Below are 25,833 nucleotides of genomic sequence, written 5' to 3'. Positions count from 1 at the left end.
ATCATTAACGTGTCTAACTTGTGATTCAAATATTGTCAACTCAGATTTGGCAGTGACGCTACCACGAAAGACGCATCATAGTTAGCAACTATGCTTTCGGGAAACACTGCTGGACGGCTGGTGGGAATAAAGTGCATTCTTATCTGTCCATCACATGACCATTTACTATCGAAATGGATTTGAAGATGATAGCATAATCAGTTTCCTAATAAAGGCATACCACAAAAAGTAGCAAATTGTTACATTGTTTCTTTAAAGCAATATATACTGTTTATGCATGAGTGTTCTATGAGTGTGTGTGTGTGTATGCGTGTCAGTAACTGTGTGTATGTGTGTGTGTGTGTGTGTGTGTGTGTGTGTGTGTGTGTGAGAGTGTGAGTGTGAGTGTGAGAGAGAGAGAGAGAGATTAGGAAGAGAACACACAGAGCCAAGCAGCTTCAGAGACATTTGTCTTTATTCCCCTGGCCCTTGTTCTATCTGAAAATAAAAATCTCCAACGCACATTAGTCAGATCCAACTAGAACAAAGCAGTAGCTTTTTTTTTTTTTTTTTTTTACAAAAGAAAGGAATATGACGATGGATAATAATGAATAAAAAAATAAAATGATACAAATGGTTGGTGAGCACATCTAAAGAAACAGACAGACAGAAACAGGAATCCCTGGGCCCTGGGCCGCTAATGGGAAGACCCCAACTTCGGGACCGTCCCCACAAGCGCCAGTCTTAAAAAACAACAACAGCGAAAAACATTCGTGACCCGGAACACAGAAACCTGACTGGAATAGAGTGAGTACAGGGGTCAGTGGGAGGAGCCTAATACATTCTAGACAGGTCCAGCTATGTGGACACAGGAAGGGGCTCGTCGCTCTCGGACCAGACCCAGGCCAATAGCAAGTCTACTCGCACCGCTACCAAGCCAGACTCACTCGTAGCACCGGACGAGCACAAACTGCCGCCCACACATACAGACAGCCCTGTCAGAGCTGTGGATCAGCCGCCATGTTGGGTGAGGCGGCTTGTCAGCGGTCAAGCTGGCGGCCATGTTGGGTGAGGCGGCTTGTCAGTGGCCAAGCTGGCGGCCAGATTGGGTGAGGCCGCTTGTCAGTGGCCACGCTGGCGGCCAGATTGGGTGAGGCGGCTGGTAAGTGGCCAAGCTGGCGGCCATGTTGGGTGAGGCGGCTGGTCAGTGGCCAAGCTGGCGGCTATGTTGGGTGAGGCGGCTGGTCAGTGGCCAAGCTGGCGGCCATGTTGGGTGAGGCGGCTGGTCAGTGGCCAAGCTGGCGGCCATGTTGGGTGAGGCGGCTGGTCAGTTGCCAAGCTGGCAGCTAATCTGTGCCTCTGCTGTGTATAACCTCAAACTCGGGGCCCAAGTACGTTGGCAGCTTTGACATTCAAATAGAGCACCGACCGACAGGGCAGAGGCATTAGGACACTGGCTAACTCATGTGCCTGTGTACACACACACACACACACACACACACACACACACACAAACAAACACACGTGTACACACAAACACACGTGTACACACACAGACGTACATGGCCAACCATAGACCACCCTGCCGTGAACAGGGAGCAGCGACTGGCTTGTAAAGGGTGAGTAGATAGTGCTGCAGCTCAGCCCGCCCACACACACACACACACACACACACACACACACACACACACACACACGGCTGACTGTGGCCCACTCTGCTGTGAACGGGGAGCGGAGTAAACAGCTCAGCAGACAAGATCACAGTAATGACCAGCACCATGATCAGAACATTATAACCAACCTCATGATCAGACCACCACCGCACCAGACCTGGACCAGACCCGTGCCAGAGCAGAACCAGCCTAGAGCAGCTGCTCTACAGAACCCCCCTGCATCACAACCAGCACCTCTGGGCTTTTGGATCCCTACGCTGGAGTCTTGCTTTTTGGTTGGTTTGACCCTGTGTGCCTGCCGTACGGGTTGCTTTTTCCTCTCGCCAGAAAATGCATTTGTATTGCTAGCAGACGGGAGAGGAAGGGGGAGGGGCCAGGGTCACTGCATCCTCATTGGCTGAACCAGGAGGAGGGGGGGCCAGGCTTGCTGCATCCTCATTGGCTGAGCTGGTACATTTGTGCGTTAATGAGGCCTCCCATGCACATGAGCACCTGGCACTCAAACATCAACCCCCCCATACACACACACCAATCTACATCACACACACACACACACAACAAATCTATATCTCCCTCACTCACACAAACTCAAGCACCCCAATCTACATCCCTCTCACTCACACACACATTTTACTGAACACAAAGACTAAATTAAGAAATGTCTGTATAATGTACCCCCCCGCCCCTATGTTTCTATGAGTGTGTGTGTGTGTGTGTGGACTCAAGAGGGGTAATCCCTGGTTGGACAGGACAACCTGCCTGCAGGTCACTCACTCTCTCTCACACACACAGTAGATTTCTCCATTTACTCGATTTTCTCTTTCTCCATCCCCCGTAATTCTCTCTCTCTCTCTCTCTCTCTTTCCCCTCCATCTTCCCTCCATGTCTCTCTCTTTCATTAAAACATGATCAAGTGCAAATTCAACACCTGCAGTGTGTGGGAGTCGCACACCTCACACATCCCTGCTTCTCGCTCACACACGTTAAGTTTCCCAACAGATGTCCTCAGGACATACCCCACTAGTTAAGGATGGGAAATATAAGGTATCTATACACACACACACACACACACACACACACACACACACACACACACACACACACACACACACACACACACACACACACACACACACACACACACACACACACACACACACATATATAGAATTCCGCTGTAAGGAACGTATGCGTAGACACTCCTGCGACCACCAAATGTCCCCATGTCTCTCCTGGGTTGGCAGAGAACTACAACAATCACTATTACATACATATGTCCCCCCCCCCCACCCCGACACACACACAGAGGTATATAACACACACACACACACACACACAAGGTGTGTAGGTTCATAGACTTACACATGGCTGAAACGAAAAGAGCATGTCCCCCCTATTAACAGAAGGTACGCGTGCATGCGCACACTCACACACACATCTCTGTCTTGCTAGTCTACATTCAGCCTACGGGGCAGTCAGTGCTCCCCTCTGGAGGAAATTTAACATGGGGGGTGGGAGCTGTGTGGGAGCTGTGTGTGTGTGTGTGTGTGTGTGTAAAAAAGGGGCGGTTGTGGTCAGTGGTCTGACGAACAGAGCAAAATCTCCCCAGAGGGGGAGCGCAACACACTTCGCTACGCCATCCAACTCATCGAGAAAAAAAAAAAAAAAAAAAAAAAACAGCCGTAACAATAAACACACCCACACACACATTTTTCTGTATATCTGACTCACCCTGTGTATCTCTCTCTCACACACACACACACAAACACACACACACACACACTTCCCTTGATGCAGCACTTTAAAAAGAGCAACAGATGCTACGCTGCTCTGGTTGTTGTATTGACAGTGACACCTGAACAAAAAGGCCCTGAGCAATTGAACAGACTGTGTGTGTGTGTGTGTGTGTGTGTGTGTGTGTGTGTGTGTGTGTGTGTGTGTGTGTGTGTGTGTGTGTGTGTGTGTGTGTGTGTGTGTGTGTGTGTGTGATGAAGGGGCACACTACTGTATTATTGGAGGAAGAAAACAAAAACAAATTTATAAGAGAGGGAAAAAAAGAAGAAAAGAAAACATGTCCCTGTCAGTGGTCAGAGAGAAAGAGAGAGAGTGAGGACAGACAGCCAGATAAACAGACAATCAGAGAGAAAGAAAGAGAGAGAGCAAGAGAAAGAGAGAGAGCGAGAGAAAGAGAGAGAAAGAGAGAGAGAGAGAAAGAGGGAAAGAGAGCGAGAGCGTGAAAGCAGAGGATCAGTGGAACCAGGTGCGGTAGCACACGTAGACTCCCAGGGCGAGCGCCGAGCACACACACACGTTGGCCAGGGGGCTCCAGGCGGGGGCGGCAGAGGGGCCGGGGGCCGGTGTGTGTGTCTGTGTGTGTGCGTGCGTGTGAGGCAGCTCCGGCTCCAGCTCCGGGGTGCGGGGGGGCTTAGGGGGGGCCACAGATACAATGTCCTGTGGAGGGGGAGGGGGGCGAGGAGGGGGGGCAGGGGCGCGTCGCCTACCACTCTCCTCCGCATTCGCATTTCACTAGACACACACACACACACACACACACACACACAGGAGAGAAACAAATGATAAGAGTTAGGATCAGAGTGTGTGCATATGTGTATTTACACCTGTTTGAACTAGATGTACCGTAAAGCGGTACAAAATATGACCGCCGCTCAGTCCTGCACATTCTCTCCGCAAAAATAAATCACGCTCATCAATCTCCTACTCAATCCCCTACTCTTGCAACTTTTGTGAATGTAATTCAGTGTGTGCATAGTGTGTGTTTGTTTTTGTGTATATGTGGGGGGGGGCTGTGTGTTTCTTTCTTGTGGGGCTACATGCCCACCAAGTTTCGTGCAGCCCCGTTTTTCAGTGTCCTGGGAATCATTGACACAAATGTACTGAAAGAAAAAAAATAATAATAATCCGGAAGAAAAAAAAAACTCTGACTAAACCTATATGATAGCTTCTCTAGCAGAGCGGTCATAATGAAAGTGTTCAGGTAGGGGTGTGTGTATGTGTGTGTGTGTGTTGTGTGGTATACCTGTTGGTATGAATGTGTTCAGGTGAGCCGTTCTGGTCATCCTTTGAGCGGGGAGAGGGGGGTATGAATTCAGGAGGCACATCCTCCTCATTGGACAGTTCTTTCCAGGACTCCTGCAGGCGGACACACACAGACACACACACACGGCTCAGCTGAATATGAAATTAAAAATTCATGAACGCATTGACTTGAAACACACAGACACAGCCAGAGAGACAGACACACACACACACACACACCTGTATGGAGGTGTCTCCCATGATGCTCTTGGCACCTTCGATGACGGCGAGGTATGAGAAGCGGAGCTGGTCGGCGGTCTGGATCAGCCCCATCCGGCAGCGACGCATGTCCAGCAGCACATCCCGGATACACACCGACGACGGTTCCTTCCGGAAAGACATCTGCACGCGCACACATAGACACAGACACACACACACACACAACCGTCACCTCTAATTGCATGCCTGTGTGTGTGCGCTTGCACATGGGTGCATAAATATCAGTGAAAAGGCATATTGCCTAGTTTAGTGTGTGTGTGTGTGTACAGTAAATACCTGCAGCGCTGTTTCTCCTCTGTATGCACACCTGGGTCTGTAACTGTACGCAGTGTTTGAACACCTGAGCCTTTATCAGTGTGCATTTGTACGTATGCATACTAAGATATTAAGGACAAGTGTGTGTGTGTGTGTGTGTGTGTGTGTGTGTGTGTGGGGGGGGGTGTATCCATGTTGGCACACATTCTATGTGTATGTGTATCTGTGTGTGTGTGTGTGTGTGTGTGTGTGTGCGTGAGCATGATTACAGCATGTGTGCACACTGCATACTGTACGTCCATGCCACCTGGTGAGTTATTTTTATAGTCAGTAAAATAGAAGTTTGTGTGATTAAGTCCTTATATTATATATAATTAATTTACTTTGTGTGCTGTGTTTTGACAATAAATTACCTTTAAATAGCCAAATTAAGCTAAATCAAGGTCAGTGTTCAAATTACTGCATGCAAATCACTAGGGTCTTCATCAGATACACCATTACCTGTTGCAATATAGCTGTGCGAGCATTCCTATATTACGTCTATTTCTTTGATAGTTTACATTATTTGCTACCACATATATAAGTCGAGTTATTACTAGGACTCAACACGCAGTGTTGTGCTGTGGTATGCTATGGGCTTTAATGAGTGCATTTCGGGCAGCCTATCCTACATCTAGGAAATAATTATTGAACAAATTGCAGTCTACATAACATGACCGACATTACCAGTACTGTCCGAATATTAAATAGATCGTTTGGAAGTTATGGTAAAATTATACTAGCGTGAACATTGTGCTTTCATCACGTAAGCACACTACGATCACAGTTGTTATGCATGTCTCGTCAAAATTCACTGATGGAGGAAGGTTCGCTTTATCCCAGAATAAAGCACACACGTTTCACTTCGCTTTCACTTCACGAGCACTTCGACTGATCATGTAGTGGTGTTTTCTATAGCCTATTCGTAAACCTGTCGTTCTTGGAACTTTGTAAAAATGCTGTGAAATGTCTGCGAGATGCTGCTTAGCCAAGTTCTATGTGTAGCCTACTTCCCTTTGAATGGCTCTGAAACATTTAAAAGACGAGCCTCAGCGTACCTGTTGGCTTGCCTTCACTATCTGCAATGTATCCGAAATAGTTCCAGATTTCACTTTGACCTTTTGCTTTATCCTAGCCTGACGTAGTCATACTCAATTCTAGTCAGAATATGAGTCTGATACTGCTCCATTGGGACATAATTATGGGGCGTGTTTCAACCGATACAGGGGGGGGAATGCCTCTGCACTCAATTGGATAGACCTAACCAATCAGAGCAACAAAATAGCTTACCGTGAGGTGTAGGAAGAAAACACACGAACCATCCTTCTTCTCCTATATCCCCTCCGTTTTTAAAAATAATTCTGTTGAACAGTGATATGCTACAAACATGTTAAACAGCTGGGAAAGGCTGTCGCAAATCCCTCGAACAGGTGGTCAATCAGAGATTTCAAACGAACGAGGGAACATGTTGCAATGCAACAGCGCTGTTTCCCCTTGATGAAAGTGAAACCACCAGTTTTCCCACATCTCAACTTTGGCCAAAGTTTTCAGAAATAATCGTTTTCAGTGATACAACCTCATTAAATAATATGCATTTTCCATATGGGGTCTTAAAAGCCATGTATCCTTCTAGCCACAGCGTTTTTGTTTCAAACATAAGTCTAATCTAAGCATGCTCAGATGACGTGACAGACTAGGCGCTGTTGCTCACCTGTCCATCATCGTAAAGCCTGATTTGATTGGTCCGCCTGATATAGGGCGAGCATACTTCCACCACAATGAAGCAATGCCAGACCGAACTTCCCGACCTCAGTTGTGGGCGGGACTAAGTTCGGAATGGCACCCAGGCTAGCTTTATCCACAAGCCGAGGACGGTCGGCAAAGAACTTGTGTTGACGTTTGCTGCGCACTCACTCACTCAGAAGTGCCTGCTTGACACGCCCACTTGCCTATATGCGTGCAAGGAGCATGGAGAGTGGAAGCAGTCCATACAGACAAAGAACGCTAATTTTTAAATAATGTATCAATTATAAAAACGTCAGAAATAATATTGTTTTTTGCGTGAGGGCATCGTGGGACACAGTGCAACACTAGTGCGAGTAAATACGTGTGTGTGTATGAGTGTGTGTGCGTCCGTGAGCGTGTGTATCTGTGTGTATAGACGTGTGTGTGTGTGTGTGTGTGTGTGTGTGTGTGCGTGAAGGACAGACAGGTGAGCAGGCCGTACCAGTAAGAGGCAAGTGTCCACGAGACAGAAAGTTCCGGAGCGTCCGATGCCGGCGCTGCAGTGGACCACCACAGGCCCCTGGTCCGGCCCAAGGCAGCCCGACTCCCGCACCTTAAACAGGAAGTTGAGGAAGGAGGCCGGAGACTCGGGAACCCCAAAGTCCGGCCAGGTGGTGTAGTGGAAGTGAAGAATCTCCCGAGTTTCCTGAGTCTGGGAGGAAGAGAGAAAGAGAAAGAGAAAGAGAAAATGAATGAATGTGAGAGAGAGAGAGAGAGAGAGAGAGAGAGAGAGAGAGAGAGAGAGAGAGAGAGAGAGAGAGAGAGAGAGAGAGAGAGAGAGAGAGAGAGAGAGAGAGGGCATTCTCAGTGTTAATGTAAGGACTTTAAGGGACATGTTAAGGTAAAGGTTTAAATGATATTCCATATGGGCCTGAGTGCACACATCACTTCCTGAGTGTGATCAACTCTGAATGCTTCTATAGAGTCTCACAGTGGCTCTCCATGTGGGAAGGAAGACTGTATATCTAAGTGTTGATGTTTATACATGAATTGAAAACATCATCATCATAACCAGTCAAGTTGGTGCAGAAGTTATTAATAAATAATAGTTATGTAGCTGGATTGGTAAAGTACGACTGATGGGCATCCTAAACCTTCTTTACGACTGGATACATTCTGAAATTATTTTGTGAGTGCGGTCACTTTAGAAGAGGTAGACTTTGCACTCAGCTGCAGCCTGCAACCTCTCACTTGTATATGGGCCAACTTCACTTTAGATTTTCTACAGCAAGATTCGTTTGACAGGATAAGAAAAGATAAGACAATACTTTAATGTCCGTTTACACAGAATTTTGTCTTGAATTACAGCTCAGCAATCAGCATAGAAAGACATTTAAAAACAAAAACTAAAAAACAAATGTGCTATTTGCTAATTTAACCCTGTGGAAAAGACCTTAAGCAGACCACTCCACCGGCTCATCAGTCAGCTCCTGCTCCATGCTCACTCCTGCCTCACAACAGCTACGCTTCATGCACCAGACACTTCGCCTGTTGACAGACTTTGCACTTTGGCCGCCTTTCAGTAAAAGCCCACATCTCTTGTGCTGGTTGCTTCACTAATCCCTAGTGTGCGTGCACACGCGCATGTGTGTATGTAAGTAAATGTTTAAATGTTTGTGTGTGTGTGTGTGTGTGTGTGTGTGTGTGTGTGTGTCTCACCTCTAGGTTCTCCAGCTCCAGCTGGCGTACAGTGTAATAAGACTTGATGTCTTCGGAGACCAGTGTGAGCCTGAAGTGTGTGTCCTCAAACACAGCCTCCCTCTCCTCCCGCTCGGGCCAGTACTGCGCACACTTTATCTGCACAACAAACATACACACAGTCAACACACAACATACATGTACATACAAGCACGCGCACACACACATACATGTACATACGTACAAGCACACTCACATATACATACAAGCACACAAACACAACACACAATATACAATCCCACCCACCCCCACACACACGTCAGTGTCAGGTGTCTTGGTGTGTACACACACACGTTAAAGGCCAGTGACTCTTGTGTGCATGGTCACATCCCCCTGAAGGCAGGCTCAGCCTGCAGTAGCAGTATAGAGCCCACAGGGGGAGACAGGGAGCAGCATCTCCTGACCCTCAGCTGCTGACTGGTGACTGTATCCCACAGTCCCTGCAGGCACACACACTAGAGTGCGATTTGGGCCTCATATTTCTGTCAGAACCCCGCCCGCGTCCATCAGAGTTGCGTCCGAACCCGACAGGCATTTTCATTTTTATGTCCAAACCCGACCCGAGCCCGACGCAGATGATGCCTCAGTTTTTCCCATGCTATTGATTAAATGTTCACGTTTGTGGATAGCCTGTCTTTAGCCCACTGAACAACTGTCAAAATGGAATTCTTCGTTGTCCACAGAATCAGATGAGCGTGCATGCACGCAGGAGGTCACACACAGCGCACATTAACACAAGAGGCCCAAGCAAGCATAGCCTATTGAAATAGAATTCTAGTCCTACCATTGACGAAACTTCTTGAAAATGTAAGTGTTGAACTGAACTGCAGTCTTTCTGTCACAGATACTTATGCAGCATTGATGTTAATTGGGACAACTCAAGGCAATCCTCTCCTCCAACAGAATGAGACAGCCTTATACCGATAGCCTATGTCTTTACCACAGCATGCAAGGCAAATACCTCCACATAGTAGGCCTAGACTTCCCTTTGTTTTCTTTGCTCTTAAAATCTCCCAATAGGCCATTTTGGGCCACGTTGTAGTTGTTAGCCTGTCTTGCGCCTGAAATGCACATGCGTTTGTCACGGCTGCATAAACAAATCATGCACACAAGAAGGCGGCTGTTGTAAGTCCATTTTTAAATGTTATTTTATTTTTAAAAAAACAAACTTTTGGCCCCAGTCGCAACTGGCTGGGGCACCTGCACCGTACGCCGGCGACCCGGGTTCGATTCCCGCCTCGTGGTCCTTTCCGGATCCCACCCCGACTCCATCTCCCACTTGCTTCCTGTCATTCACCACTGTCCTATCGAATTAAAGCCATAAAAAGCCCCCCAAAAAAAAAAAAAAACATTTGAAGCAGATCTGTTGGCTAACCAACATAATAAGCAATTTTAAGTGGAAAACGTCCAATGCCATATCGCACAGATGCGTGCAGTCCATTTACTGGCTGAGGTATGTCCAACTCCGTAACCATAGATGGCGATATGGCCCCTTTTGTTAATTACGGGCCTTTCCTGGTTTTCACAGACCATAACAATTGACAAACAATTTAGCTGGTGGCAAACTGGACTTTACAGATCTGTATATTGATCGGACTGTGCGCTTTAGCTGTTTTACAGTAATGAAGTGCACGCCATCCCTTGTGGCTCTGGTCATCCAGAGGTCAGTTTGGGTCCAACGGAACGGATACATGCAGGACCGCATTATCGGTGTTAGTCGGACTTCAATTCAGAATTTCAGAACATGAATTTTAAAAGGTCCAGTCAGGGATTTTGCACAATTTCAAGCCATTACATTTTTTGTTCCCCAAAGCCTTGAGCAAGGCACCTAACCCATCATTGCTCCCCGAGCGCCACTGTTGCTGCAAGCAGCTCACTGCGCCGGGATTAGTGTGTGCTTCACCTCACTGTGTGTTCACTGTGTGCTGAGTGTGTTTCACTAATTCACAGATTGGGATAAATGCAGACCAAATTTCCCTCACGGGATCAAAAGAATATACTTATACTTATACTTAAACCATGCGTGTGGAATTTCTCTGAGTACTGAAGGTAGGGGTGAGCTACCTCTCTGGGAGTACTGAAGGTAGGGGTGAGCTACCTCTCTGGCGTGTTTTGTTTGGTCATTCGTTGTGCGTTTTTTGCACAAAAGATAAAAACGAAAATAAATAAAATATAAATTGAAATATAAACATAAGCACAAACAAACATGACTTCCTGCACAATCCCTGAATGCATCTTAAAAGTCCAGTCAAATACATGACGGCATGTAAACCATCCTGACAGACACTGACGCTACGCCGCTCACACACACACACAGACGCTACGCCCCTCACACACATACAACTTCTGCACCTCTCTGTCCCTGACACACACACACACACGATCCACGCCTCTCACACATCCAAACCTCTACCCCTTAACACACACACACACACACACACACCTCTACACCTTCGATACACACACAAACTAGAGATGCACCGATAGATCGGCTGGTGACCGGAATTGGCCGATTTTCACGTGATCGGCCATGGCCGGCGGGTCAGTCTGAGACATGCCGATTTTATGCCGGTCAAATGCACTCGCGCGCTGCAATTGTAACAACACCCAGCTGAGTTTGCAAAGTTTGAAGAAGCTAACAACCAGGCCAACACTCAGGGCTGGATGTAGGCAGGGCTCCAGAGTGCGACCAATTTGGTCGCATATGCGACCTAACTTTTCAAAAGTGTGACTAAAAAAAAATCGGAGGTCGCACCGGTGCGACCAGCTATTCGAGAGAGGAAAAAGTGTCCGCATTGAAACTCTACCTTTGGTTCAATAACAGACACATATTTGGCCAATATCATGGTTTAAACAAATCACAGTGGTGAAGGGCGGGACCTCCCTCTAGAGAGAGAGAGAGAGAGAGAGAGAGAGAGAGAGAGAGAGAGAGAGAGAGAGAGAGAGAGAGAGAGAGAGAGAGAGAGAGAGAGAGAGAGAGAGAGAGAGAGAGAGAGAGAGCTATAGCCTACATTGGACGTAATAGGTAGCCTAATGTTTTAGCAGAAAATATAGATTAGAAATAAATACAGAAGGTAGCCTATTCGTCTTTCACTGCTTGTATTTCATGCATTTAGCAAAAGTCCCAGACAGCAGTGGAGTGGTAATCAGGATTCGTTATTTGTAAAAGAAATTGTTTTTACTTTGCCCTCCTATAGGCCTGCGCGATTGCAGCCCTTTACTTGCACTTCCCGCCGCCCTCATAGTCAGCATAGACGGTAGCCTGATAACGTGGGATGCTGCATAGTACTAAGATTTTAAATGAGTGACCCACGATAGTAGTCTTAAGTAGCTTTTTGCTGGGCCCAGCGAAGGCTGGCAATGTGTAATATTCCGGCTGGTTGGTGCACCACGACAAGTGTTCAGATTGATTGTCTATCCGTCTTTCACAACAATTTTCTTGGAGCAGATCTTCCACACAACTTCGGTAGCCTGGTCAGTATGACGAGCACTAGGCCTACGCTTAAATGATTTATGACTGAATGGAACGTTGCGTTTTTAAGTGCAAGAACTGCTTATCACGTCGTGTGACAAAGTTTACACCAATCATCATCTTCTAATGTATCCTTATGTTGAGCTGTCCATTCTCTTTGCCCTAGGCTATTATTTGTGCGCGAAGCATGTTTCAATTAAGACACAAGAAATGTTCTTATTGTTGTAATATTGAATGATTTCATGAATAAATTGTACGCACAGTACGTACAGGATTGGCGGCGCCACTGACCAAGGCCACAGTAGCCTGTGAACCTCTGATTTTCAAAGGGGAATCACGGCGAACGCAAGGGCAACTCTTCTCTTCAATTTCCCTTCCAATTTACTTTTTATTGTCTGAAGACATCTATCGCAGGAATCTAATTCTAACAGCAACAGCAAAGCAAATGCAAGCTAACCAAAGTACAGTCGGTTCTCCCGCCATGGTTTTTGAAATCACACACCTGCGGGATCTGTGTGAAAAGGCCTTATGTCTCTCTTAGCTGTCCACTTTCATCAGGCCGTATAGACTATATAATATATTTTTTATTTTTTTATGTAGAACATTATAAATGTATTTCTGTACAGACATAGGCTACAATTTAGGCGACATCGCCCAACCCTAAGAGAGAGGTCAGAGACCCGTCAGATAAACAGAGTGGATGTAGTTGCATTACAGTGTGGTCACATAGGCCGAGATAAATGTCCCCTCTCCCCACTGCCTTTAGTGACTGGCAGCAGCAAACCGATCAGGCGAGCCGAGATGATGATCAAGTTTATCGTTGTTTCACGATAGGCCTAGTGAAACTTCCCTTCACCAAGTTCAGTCCGAAATAATTATTCACCAGAAAAATAGTTTGAGCGTAAACCCCGACGACAGGAATGCCACTTTTGCCAAATTTATAGGAGTCATTGCAGATGAAAAGACGTCTTAAAATTGCGAACAATGCATACAAGGCCTTCCCGAATGACAGAGATACAGATATCGCCGAAAGGAGTGAGTCATTGACCGCAGTTACATGCAGGGAGTAACCCGGTTTTCAAGAGCAATATTCGTTTTGCGCGCGAGTTGTGTAAACTCATTCTGATGCCATCAATCAATTTAATCCGGTATTTGGCGCAAACCGAATATCGATGCTACATTTAAAGCCCGAATATTCCCTGCATATATAACTGTGGTCATTGTGTACGGTGAATTGAATGGACACATTTAGATCGAGCATGGCAAGTCATTGCAATAGCCTATAATAATAGGCCTACCATTTCGTCACTGCATTAACCATAGTGATGTTCTTATTGAAAATTTAAAAATACTAAAATTAAAAAGTAAATTGCATTGTGGGGCTGTCAAATGATTATTGCAATCATCATTGCAAAATCACATCTCTGGAACATCTCTTTAAAGTGTGCTCAAATACATTTCTATGGAAGATGCATGGCGAGCTGGTTTAGTCAAGGCCTAAAGATCATGAAGGATAGTATGACATTGAGCCATGAGATGTGCAGTTTGAAGCCCTTAAAAGATGTGCACTGTTAATTTACTCACTTATTTTTTATTTAATTAATCTTGAGATGTTTTAAGTTTAAATTTCAGCTCAGTGAAGCACTTAAAGCACAAACACTTCATTAAGTTACTTTTCTTGTAGAATTGTAAATCATAACCTTATTATAAGGACAACCTATATAGGACAGTAATTAAGGGAAAAAAGTGAACCTGCTGCGGTGTTAAATGCGATGTGGTTGAAAATTTGGGTGCACCTAACTTTTGTGCTGGTGCACCTAAGAAAAAAAGTTAGGCGCACCAGTGCACCCAGTGCAAAAAGTTAGTCTGGAGCCCTGGTAGGGCTACAAAGAAAGCCCTAATAGGCTACTGAGTATGCTTTGCCATACTGCTTGGAATTTACAAAGCGGTCACTATATTAGGCTACGTAAACATCACCGCCTGTCACTGCCGTGATAGTAGCATCCATTAGGCAAGTATTATTTAAATAAACTCCTGGTGTACTTACAAACTTTCCAATGCCTCATTTTATGAGTAAAGAGCATAGTTGTACTACTGTAGAAGTTTCGTACCATTCAGGGCATTATTAGTGGGGTAATTTACGAGATAAAAGTTGGTTCCATTACGCCTGGAGAAACTCATTAGTTTCTGACAGCGCTTCTCGACCAGGGTTCGACCAAGGGAAAACACGTTCTAGGAGGGTGTATGGCTCGGGGTCATGGTGCAAAGGACCCTAGGGTGAAATTACTCTGAACCATCGTTTTAAAAAAAATACTCAAACTATTTACTGCACGTCCACTAGGACTATGCCTTAAAATACCCTAGTCTAGCAGATTGAGAAGTGGATGTTAAAGTGAACAAACGATAGCCTATTATAAAAGGCAAACCAACGTTAAATTTGCTTTTGACATAGTAACCTACAATGAAGAAAACTGATGCTCTGAATACTGAATCAGCCGTCTCTGAAAGTTTATAATCGCCTAATTGATGCATTTAACCGGAATTTGGATTTAACTTTTTCACCGCAAAACAGACGTGCGCCGTTTTCATATGGTGGAGCACCTAATTGCTATTAGCACTTCTCCTCCCCTGTGTTTGCGTGATAGCCTACTCCCACTTTTCCCACGCCCTCCCATAAATTCATCAATGCATATGAAAATATGTTCCATGGTAGCATGTTCAAATGGATCATGAAAATTGTTCTTATATCTTTAGTTGGATATTGGATGTGAGAAGAAAAAAATGGGTGTTCCATAACTTAACTTAATCCATAATTTGATACTGCAGCTGAAGTTAGACTTGAAAAAGAATCTGTCTGCTCAGTACTCGGTTCCATTTTTTAACAGCCATTTCATTATTGATAAGTTGACTACATTTCTATATTAAAGGGAAACTTGGCAGGATTTCCCCCTCTGCTGGAGAAATTGTGCAAGTCCCCCTTTAACATGTTCTATTAAAGAAAAGATAGAAAATAGCTATTTGTGTGTGTGCTGTAAAATGGTTAGAAGAAATGAAATCGTAATCGGCTAAAATCGGTATCGGCAGGTGAAACTCTATGAAAAATCGGAAATTGGTATCGGCCCAGAAAATTGCAATCGGTGCATCTCTATACGCTTCTCTTTCTTTCCACACACACACACACACACACACACACACACACACACAAATAAGTAGAAATTATATTTAAAGGGAAACTTGGCAGGATTAGCTATATTTCCCCCTCTGCTGGAGAAGTTGTGCATAAAGCAAACCGATTTGTTTACAAGCTAGTGAAACGGTTAGCATAAGTTCGACAGAACAATGTGGATGTTACAAGGTAAGAAACACGATTTAAAACAAGTTTCTTGTTTCTCACTTCTCTTACCGGGACGATAGTCCCAATGTTGCAAGGTCTGTTTTCTGCCTGAGGACGCTAGGGGGAGCGGGGAAAGTCACCATTTTCACCGGAACAGGTCATTTAACCATCCAAATGATTTCTAAACGGGTTTATTAAGTTGAAATAGTTGCCAAGTTCCCCTTTAATGTAGAAGTTGGGATTCTACTTATTATAACCTCTATGTCTCACTCACACTCGATATCACAGACACACACAGACACAGCTGCTAGCGCAGTGCAGAGTAGTGGAAAGGAGAAGTGAAATTGTGCTCTTCCGCCCAACGGAATCATGGGATAGAGCACCTGTCCTTGGCCCAGTATGCCTCAGCACTTCTTCTCTGCTGGTGTGTGTGCGAGATTGTGTGGTGTGTGATTGTATGTATGTGTGTGTGTGTGTGTGTGTGTCAATACTCAAAGATCGTAATTCTTGATTTTGCTTGCAAACTGGCGGTTTTATGCGTTTACTAAACAAAGATTATGGAAATTAAACACCACTTTTCCATCAAAAAGCTTGTTGTAAAAGGCATAACTTGTTAGATTTAAGAACTAGGTTTGCTAGCTCTGTGTGTTATGAGCAAAGAATCTTTGGTTATGAGTCCCATAGAACAACACTGCCATCTACTGGATTAGAAAGTGTCAGCAGGCTACTTGTGGATCTGGGTGGCTTCTCTGCGCAAAGTTTGTCTCAAAAATACGTGATCCACAAATGCGAAAACGAAAACTGTGTGTGCTGGTGATCCACAAATGCAAAATTAGATTTCACAAAGGCAATTTTCAGTTTTACAAATGCCATTTCATTTACAAATACGTAAATGAAATGGCATTTGCGCGCGTGCGTGTGTTTGACGGTGTGTGTGTGTGTGTGTTTTGTTTAGACTCTTTCACTTTCTGACTTTTTCTACCTCAGCATCTCATTTTCACTTCCAGTTCGGTATTTGTTTTTAAATAGTCCCCTGGGCCTGTTTTATTACCAGCAGTCACTTCACCCCACACACACACACACACACACTTAATCAAACATAATCAATTAAACATTCACCATCGAAGACCCACGTCAAACGCCCTTCATCAAACAGCCTACATCACACACTCACCCCCAAACACACACTCACCCCCAAACAAATACTCGTACGGGGCCAATACTGTGCTCAAATACTCGTACAGGGTCAATACCGTGCTCATATACTCGTACGGGGCCAATATTGTGCTCAAATACTCGTACAGGGTCAATGCCGTGTTCGTATACTCGTCCGGGGTCAATGCCGTGCTCATATACTCGTCCGGGGCCAATACCGTGCTCATACTGTATACTTGTACAGGGCCAATACCGTGCTCATACTGTATACTCGTACAGGGCCAATATCGTGCTCAAATACTTGTACGGGGTCAATGCCGTGCTCATATACTCGTACTCGCATGGCATGCGGGGGCCAATACTGTGCTCATACTCGTACGAGGCCAATACTGTGCTCAGATACGGGGCCAATACTGTGCTCATACTTGTACGAGGCCAATACTGTACTCATATACTCGTACTCGCAACAATTCTCCTACACCACAAAGCATTACCACTTCATTGCACCGGTTCCCCTAAAGCATCGTAGAAAATAGCCATTACCCTTAAGAAACTGTCGCTATGCTTTCATGTGCTGGTGCTACACTTATGTTAGTATTGCACCGCTAACTTCAAAAACTTAAAATCAGGAAAGTGGTGTACACTTTGTGGAGTATGTGCATGGCTGGTGTATCTCTCCACTTCACCGTGCTAGTTAGTGTGTTGGTCTCCACTTCACCGTGCTAGTTAGTGTGTTGGTCTCCACTTCACCGTGCTAGTTAGTGTGTTGGTCTCCACTTCACCGTGCTAGTTAGTGTGTTGGTCTCCACTTCACCGTGCTAGTTAGTGTGTTGGTCTCCACTTTAGTAGTGTGTTGGTCTCCACTTTACCGTGCTAGTTAGTGTGTTGGTCTCCACTTCACCGTGCTAGTTAGTGTGTTGGTCTCCACTTTACCGTGCTAGTTAGTGTGTTGGTCTCCACTTCACCGTGCTAGTTAGTGTGTTGGTCTCCACTTCACCGTGCTAGTTAGTGTGTATCTCTCCACTTCACAGGCAGACCCAAGACATGGCTTCAATTTGTTTTTCAGAAATGGTAGCTTTATTCAATGGCCAATAGTTTAAACTATGCATAAGTCTCCATCAGTAACTGGTCCCAAGAGTCCCTCTTCCTCTCCTGATCTCTCAAGTCAATCTCTACATACCAAGGGAGTTCAAGCCACACTTCTTTAACAAGGGTCTAAGGTGACTAGTCATTTTTTTTTCCCTATCAAATGTCTGAGACTAAGTGGCGAGACTATAGTGCAAAGTAGTGTAGTTGACAATTTGGTTACTGAAATGTGGAGACTGTGTCAGTTTTACACAGAAAGTTTATTATATATTTTATCAGATACTGTGTCTCAATGCATTTTTATGGTAACCTAATAGTTATTTAAATACTTGTACTCTGTTTGAAAAAATTTATATCACAGCACCCAACTCATGACCAAACACACTTTTAAACACCCCCCTCACACCCACACACAAACTTATGATTAACCCCCCGCACACACACAGAGTTACCAAACACTTATTATCAAACACCCCCCCCACACACACACACACACACACACACACAAACACCAAACACTTATTACCAAAACTGCCCCCTTCACACACAAACCCCACCAAACACTCATGATCAAACACGCCCTCATACACACACCAAACACGGTCCTTTAACACTCACGATCATACACCCACTTCTCTCACACACACACACACACACACACACCAGTGTTGTAGTACTCGAGTCCGAGACTCGTGACTTGACTTGAGCACTGAATGACTCGAACTTGGACTCAGACTCGTGCATTCGCACTCGCGATGACTCAACTTTTTTTTGTAATATATCATGAGGCTATAATTGTAGTATGTCATTAGGCTATAATTTGCTATATGATTTTAATATCTAAATTATTTGTAATGCTAATTTGTGCAAGGGAATGTTAGGCTACTGCATGTCATACATCGCAAGTCACGTCATGTTCACATGCAAAGCAAACTAAGGTTAACTTTAACACCAAAATGCCTGGAGACATGGCCGCCGCCATTTCAATGTAGTATTGCCAGGCAATATTAGTTCTCATACATGACATGACATTACCTAAGATTACGCTGGATAGCTGATCATCGTGACTTGGTGAACAGTGTTTTTCCTGATTGACGCGAGAAGCGAGGTTCCATTCATTCATTTTCATTTGGGGCGTGCCCTGCCGTGTTTCTGTCTGTTAATTTGCAGCAGGCTATTATCAGATCGAAAGAAAAATAAACTAAAAGTTTTCCCGATCAAGATCTAGCATACTTCTTAATTTTGGTGTCATAAAATATAGAAGCATAACATTAAATTGCCTAGTAGAGTGTCCATGTAGAGTGTCAATGTAGGCCAACATGTCTGCGCAAGTGAAACTGACAAACTGAACCTCTCGTAGGCCAAAAACAACTATATTTAAAACCACGAATGAAGTGGATTACTGTTACTGTTCAAACGAGTGATTTGATAGCCTAATCCACTGCACCAAAAAAAAAGGAAATAGCAACTTGTTCTATTTCTAACAGATGAATATCGTAGCAAATAGTAGCCTATGGCGATTTATTTCACTCATCTCGCTGAAATGAACATAGAATGCGGCCTGTTGCGCAAAGAAATTAATTAATTAGGCAGATGATCTGCATCTTAACCGAAAGCTAGTTTTCATCTCCAATGTTGACGTGAAATATGTCTCCATAGTGTCAGAGAAGTGATAACATTATGCAGTTGCAGGTAGCCAGTGTTCACGTCACGGGAGTCAGAAAGAAGCTACCTGCTCTTTTTTTTCAAAAATGCACGGGGGAGGCCCTTTTATGATCCACACTACCTCTTACAAAATAGGCCTACTCCAATGTGCATCTAGCTCTTGTGAAGTATGAACTTCTACAACACTACCTACAGAGTACAATTGTCAGCAGTCAGTAACAGCATAATATGACATAGGGCCCTATCATGACATTCTAAAGTGCATCGTCACTCGTCAAAAGTCTATTCAAATTTAGTAGGATGTCCAGTTCACATTGGGAGGGGTTTCGTTATCAAAAGTGGAGCGCGATGGCTAAACAAGGTGTTCCTAGGTTTTTTAATCAGTCATATGGGTGTGTTTGGGGCGTAACATCATTTTAAACCAATGAGAATGACATCTGGCATTCCCTTTAACGCTAAAAAGGCGATATGTCAAATAAATGCATCGGCATTTTGGCATTCAACGGCGATTTGAAGGAAGCTGCCATAGACCGTATGAAATAGTCATTCTTAAACCATGCATTACTAAAACCTAGCATAGCCTTCACGATTTGCACTCGCGTCTATTATTTGAACTCATTGGCAAAGTGAAACTAACTTCACCAAGGTGTCAGTCAACGAAGACAGTTATATGCAGTTACTTTCACTATTGACTGACAATGGGTTACCATCGAAAACATAGGCAACAGTTACCCTAATATTGCTCAAATGACTGAATAAAACAACATTTATCCTGCAGAGGAGTTGCTTATATCTCGTGACGGTGCGTCTTCAGCTGTGTTCCATACGTGTCTCTCGCCTCTCCCCTAATCACTTTTAACAGTCATTACCAATTTGCAAATGATGATGAATAAACTACTCATCATGAGCTGTACAGTATTTCATAATATCTTTATTCTAATTATGTTTCCCATTGTAATCTGTAGAATTCTGGGGTATTCTTACTGCATTCTGATGTGTTCATATGTTACTTCTGTGTGTAGTATACAACAGGGAGAGATCCATATTATTGTACATAACTGTGCCTTAGGCCTGTGTACCAGCAGGAAGGTCAACAGGCCGATGTTTAGGAACATCCGAGGAACATCAGTGATAACATGGGCCGAGGGAGACAGCATGTCTGCCTATTCGGGCTAGTATCTCCATCTGGCCAGGGCCGGGTTGTGTACACTGGTTGGCACCTGCCACGTTGGCATGATTGACGTTTGTATGTTTTAGTATAACAGGCTTTGTCTTAGGTTTTGACTCGGAGACGGATCGAGGAAGCGGCCAAGGAGCATCTTCTGTCGGACGGCTCAGCCGCTGCTTCTAATAACAACCACAACTGTTAGACTCTGCACAGTTTTACTGTTCGAGCCTGTGTTCTGTTATTCATTATTGTACCATCTACAATAAATCATCATCTAATCGCCGATCCTGATTCCGCCGTCAAGCTTTATTGACCATCTTCAATACAGACATTAGAACTAAAACACAACGCAACAACCAGAGAATCCAAGAAATCGTGCAATTTGTAATGCTTTGCATGGACGTGCGCTGGTGTGCGTTCATGAATGATAGAAGGATGGTGCGTGCACCTGCCAATATGACTGTTGACATGCACTCTTAAAATAGCATATGAACATCTCGCTATTGACTTCTGACCAGGTTTAGGTAGTGTATGACAGCGATTTTTAGACAACGCGCCAGGCCCCTCCCTAAGTTGTTAATTGCCACACCCCTGGTCGCAATGTTTAAAAAATAAACGTGAAAAAAATACCGAATTAAGCTTTGTGCGGGTGAATAACGAGCTTTACGCCATGCGCTGGAGCCCAAAATACAGCCCCGTTTTGCTTTTAAGGATTTCATCTGCAATGGGAAAAAATGGAACGACATGTAGGCTATGCTTACTTTATTGCTGGACTTGGACTCGACTTGATCAATAGGAACTCAACTCGGACTCGACGTGAATCAATAGTGACTCGACTCGGACTAGACTGGGATGAGTAGTGGACTCGACTCGGACTTGACTTGGAATTTCTTTTAATGACTTGGACTTGACTCGGACTTGAACACTGGGGACTCGAACCTGGACTCGGACTCGAGGCATAGTGACTTGACTACAACACTGACACAGACACACACAAAACAGTCATGAACAAACACTCTCACCCACCTCACACACACACAATTAAACACCCTAACCTAACAATCATGATCATACACCCACCACACACACACAACAAACACTCATTATCAAACACCCCCCACACACACATATACCAAACACTCATTAAAAAAACATCCCACACACACACACCAAACACTCATTATCAAACACACCCTTCACAACCCCTGGGCGCGTTGACTCACCGAGCCCTTCTCGATGACACGGTTGAGCATCACCACTCCCCGAGACCGTTGCTCCCACACCATCTCCCAGAAGTGGCCACACGTGTTGGGCAGCGGGCCCTGCAGGGAAAGAAAACACGGTTACAGCGCGCGCGCACACACACACAGACCTCAACATTTTAACACACACACACACACAATCTACTCCACCCAATCAGCTACTGGATGGTGGCCCTGAAACAGAAAAGAAAACACACTTCATAGTTAAAATACACACACTTCAACATTTTAACAGACACGCACAACCATCTCAACATTACACACTCTTACACTGACTACACACACTCACACACACACCTACTGAGACCTTGTTGGAGAAGAGACCACTGCTAACCGGGTTGCTGGCCAATGGTGTCATCTTATGTGTGAGTGTGTATAAGTAATAAGGTCAGAGGTCAGGTGTTAAGGGTCAGACCAGAACCTGAGGAGGAACAGGTTTTTGCAGTACAGAGGTGGTTTTAGGCCTTTGAAGGCCAAATGGGCACCCTAACCCCTTTACTGACATGCAACTAGCATGGGCACCCTAACCCCTTTACTGACGTGAGACTGGCATGGGCACTCTAACCCTTTTAACTGACTTGCGACTGGCATGGGCACCTTAACCCCTTTACTAATGTGCAACTGGCATGTTGAAGTGTATAGATAAGAGGTTCTCAACCTCTCTGGGGCTACCAAAGGTCAAACCAAAAACAAAAGCAAGACTGACTTCTGGTTACTGATTATGATGAAGTCAGGATATTCATTCTCATGCACACATGCTTTTTTCCAGGAGCTGAGCACAAAAGAAGGGCAAGTTGTGACACTATCACACACACACACCCACACACACACACACACACACACACCCCCACACACACACACACACACACACACACACACACCTGAGAAAGGTGATTTCATTCTGTTGCTCAAAAAGGGAAAGAGGGCTGCCAAAGTTGTGAGCGTCCTCACTCGTCCCACTGCTCCCTAGACATGTTTGTTGCTGTTGTTGTTGGAACAGACAGGAGCGTATTGCAACATATCCTGACAACTGTAGGTAGTAAACCACTGTGGCCAGCTTACCTGAAAGACCGACATTTAAAACAGTTTTTAAATGAAGATGCCATCTCACTGATGCATCTAATGGCCCTCTGCCCCATCTCATGAGCTGTGCAAAAGTATTGGGATGTTGCGGATGACATGAAGAAATATAATATTTTAATTAAATTCGGGCGGGTGGCGATTGAACCAATCAAATGAAAAAAAATATAGTCTATACATTGTTAAATTGTGTTACCTACATCCAAAAAAAAACGAGCACACTTTGAAATAGTCAAATTTTCCTCAGGCAGTAATTTGTCCTAGTTGCTTATGCATGTTGCTTTGTTCAGGCCTAGGCTACTACCATCAGAGATGGTGTTTAGAGATACACTAAAGGTAACAAAAAGTGTAAATTAAGTAGCCTATCGTAGACTACCAGCATTTTTTCCTCTTCAGTGTGCAATAAGAAAGTAGAATAGGCTACAGTGCAAGTTGACCGATGATTCATCTCCCATGTCGCGTCTCGTTGCAGAGCCTTGGTAGGCCACTAAGCAAATCTGCAACCCCATGAGCCCAGCTGCCAGTATTGGAGGAGGCCTAAACATCTCGTATATGAGACTGACTGGGTTATTTTGTTTCGATATATATATATAAAACACATAGTCATTGTAGCCTACCATTCAGGGAATAGGCATTTAAAAGAGAGACAGATTATGGACTGATATGACTCAGAAATTACATCGGGCAATGGCAGTGCGAGATGTTCAGAACGTAAGAGTTAAAACTTCTACAAGCTCAGTAACATCCACAGTGGGAAAAAAAAAGGTAAGAAAAATAGTCGGAAAACTTAGATGTGTAAGGCAAGCAAGCAAGTTTGGCGGTTGTTACTAAAAATGTGAACATGCACGTTGCACTGTTGTGCGGTGGACTTTCGGAATGAATAGAGTCGCGTTTCTTTAATATCGAGGCACCATAGTTTTCCGATCGGCCTGCTGGTATAAAATTAATTGCGCTGTCTGTCTAAAAAAGACGCGCTCTCTTCCCATGCAGTCAAAATGAATGGGAGTCTTCAGAGCAGGCTTGTCATAGTGTCACCCTGACATGACAGTGCGTAAATAAGCCTATAATGTGAATGACTTGTTATTTTATTAAGGATTTCTTTCTTTTTGCAAAAAAATAAAGTACAATAGGCATTTATTAGTAGGCTAAATAGCAGCATGTTGAAATTATTTGCCAAATTGCGTTTTTTATTACAATGATAAAATTGTAGGCTACAGGCCGATGTGCGTTTTATTTGGAGACTGTTTTGCTAGACAGAGACTGAGTTTGCTGCTGATATTCTGGGGATAGGCTACAACATAGCCAATGAAGGACTTTAGCCTTTTAATACATTTGCTGCATTGATCAGTCTTTGTAGAACAGGCAAGAGCTTTTAGCCTCATCGCCAGCAGCCAAGATCACCCATATACATTAAAACAACCAGTGGATGGCGGGCGGGTGCGGGTTTGAAAATTGGTCAAAAAATGTTGGTGCGGATGAATGATAAGTTTTGCTATGCAGTTACGGTTGAAATAATAGCACATCCGCGCATCTCTAGTGTGTGTGTCTTAAATATTGTGAGAATACATTTTGGACAGCAAGTCTCGGTCATATCATAATTTGACCCCCTCAACATTGGCTTATCTATAGAGACATGTGTACTCAGGATGGTTATTGAGATGCATTAAAGGCACCCTTAACAGTTTTTTTACCTTAACATAACCTTCCCAAACTCATTTTGATGGCACATACCTCAACATAACGATGGCACCTCTGCCACTGTCTGAGCGGCCCTCTGTAGGCGATTACCGACCCAGAGATCGTTTTCTACAGACTGCTGTCGGTGCATTCCCTCTATATTATTATATTATATCGTAAAAAAAAAAGAGAAATGTTCATACTTTGTTGCAAAAGACGCATATTTAATTAATTTGTTTATTATCCTGCTTCTCAACCAGAGGGGGACCCCAAGTGCAAATCTTGTTCAGGGTGCCTTTAAGAAATTAACATTTACATTTATTCATTTAGCTGATGCTTTTTAATCAAATTATTATCAATTTTGTCATATACATACATACATACATGTATATAATACATACATATTACAAGGGCCAGTGTTTTTTAGGGTCTTTATGGAGACCCAACCCACAGCTTTTGCTGGTTATGTTAAAGTTTTGCACAGGGTCAGACCTGAACGATAATAAAGCACACAACATCTGCTGTTTATGCCGTAAAACTGGCTATTATTAATAACAAAGGAAACTGAAGAATAAAACTCCTGGCAAGCTCCAAGCAAGCTTCTGGTCTGGGGACCCATAGGGTGCTCTGCACATGTCACGGGCCTCATCTCCTGTACACAGTCACAGATTTCAAGGGAATTCTCACAGAATTGCCGTTGCTGTGGAATCCAGCGTCCTCCGAGACCCTCATATAGAGCAGCCCGTTTGGCCTTAAATGTTGCAGAATGCGGAGTGTGGAAAAAAAAACAACGGTGCATATGTGTGCACAAAGTTAGACCAGCAACATTTGAGGTGCACCAGTGAGAGCAACAAAACATTTTAGCTGCACTGGGCAGACTTTTGATCTCACCCTGTAACCCTGCGTGAGCACACACACACACACACACACACACACACAATAAAGCACTTCACCTCACACACAGTAGAAACTTCACTCCATCATAGAAAAGGGTCTTTCCCAAGCTTTTGCTCTCCCACCCTCCGTCTCTCCTCTATACACGCACGCACGCAGCTCCATTTTGGGTCCCTGTGCGCCTACTGTGGTAAGCAGCCCTGAGAACCCCTCCCCACCAAGTTCAGTCACAGTGATACCGGGCTCCAATAAACAGCCCCACAACCATCCAAACATCCCAGACCTTACACACTCTG

General features: G+C 44.4%; 1 protein-coding gene across 1 annotated transcript in view; it reads right to left on the bottom strand.

Moving 5' to 3' along the window:
• Positions 1–3,899: 3,899 nt before the first annotated feature.
• ptpn1 (protein tyrosine phosphatase non-receptor type 1) overlaps positions 3,900–25,833 on the bottom strand; it is a 39,337-nt gene continuing 17,403 nt past the window's right edge. The window contains exons 4-11 of the mRNA XM_048240566.1: positions 22,037–22,060; positions 21,848–21,946; positions 8,706–8,843; positions 7,489–7,698; positions 4,929–5,090; positions 4,690–4,802; positions 4,098–4,178; positions 3,900–3,975 (exon numbers count right to left, since the gene is read on the bottom strand). Of these exons, the coding sequence (XP_048096523.1) occupies positions 3,900–3,975; positions 4,098–4,178; positions 4,690–4,802; positions 4,929–5,090; positions 7,489–7,698; positions 8,706–8,843; positions 21,848–21,946; positions 22,037–22,060 (903 nt within the window). The remainder of the gene's footprint in view (positions 3,976–4,097; positions 4,179–4,689; positions 4,803–4,928; positions 5,091–7,488; positions 7,699–8,705; positions 8,844–21,847; positions 21,947–22,036; positions 22,061–25,833) is intronic.

Source organism: Alosa alosa, chromosome 4, assembly GCF_017589495.1.
Source record: "Alosa alosa isolate M-15738 ecotype Scorff River chromosome 4, AALO_Geno_1.1, whole genome shotgun sequence".
NCBI classification, from domain to species: domain Eukaryota; kingdom Metazoa; phylum Chordata; class Actinopteri; order Clupeiformes; family Clupeidae; genus Alosa; species Alosa alosa.
The sequence above is the reverse complement of the archived record's forward strand: the minus strand, read 5'-3'. Positions and strand labels throughout refer to the sequence as shown.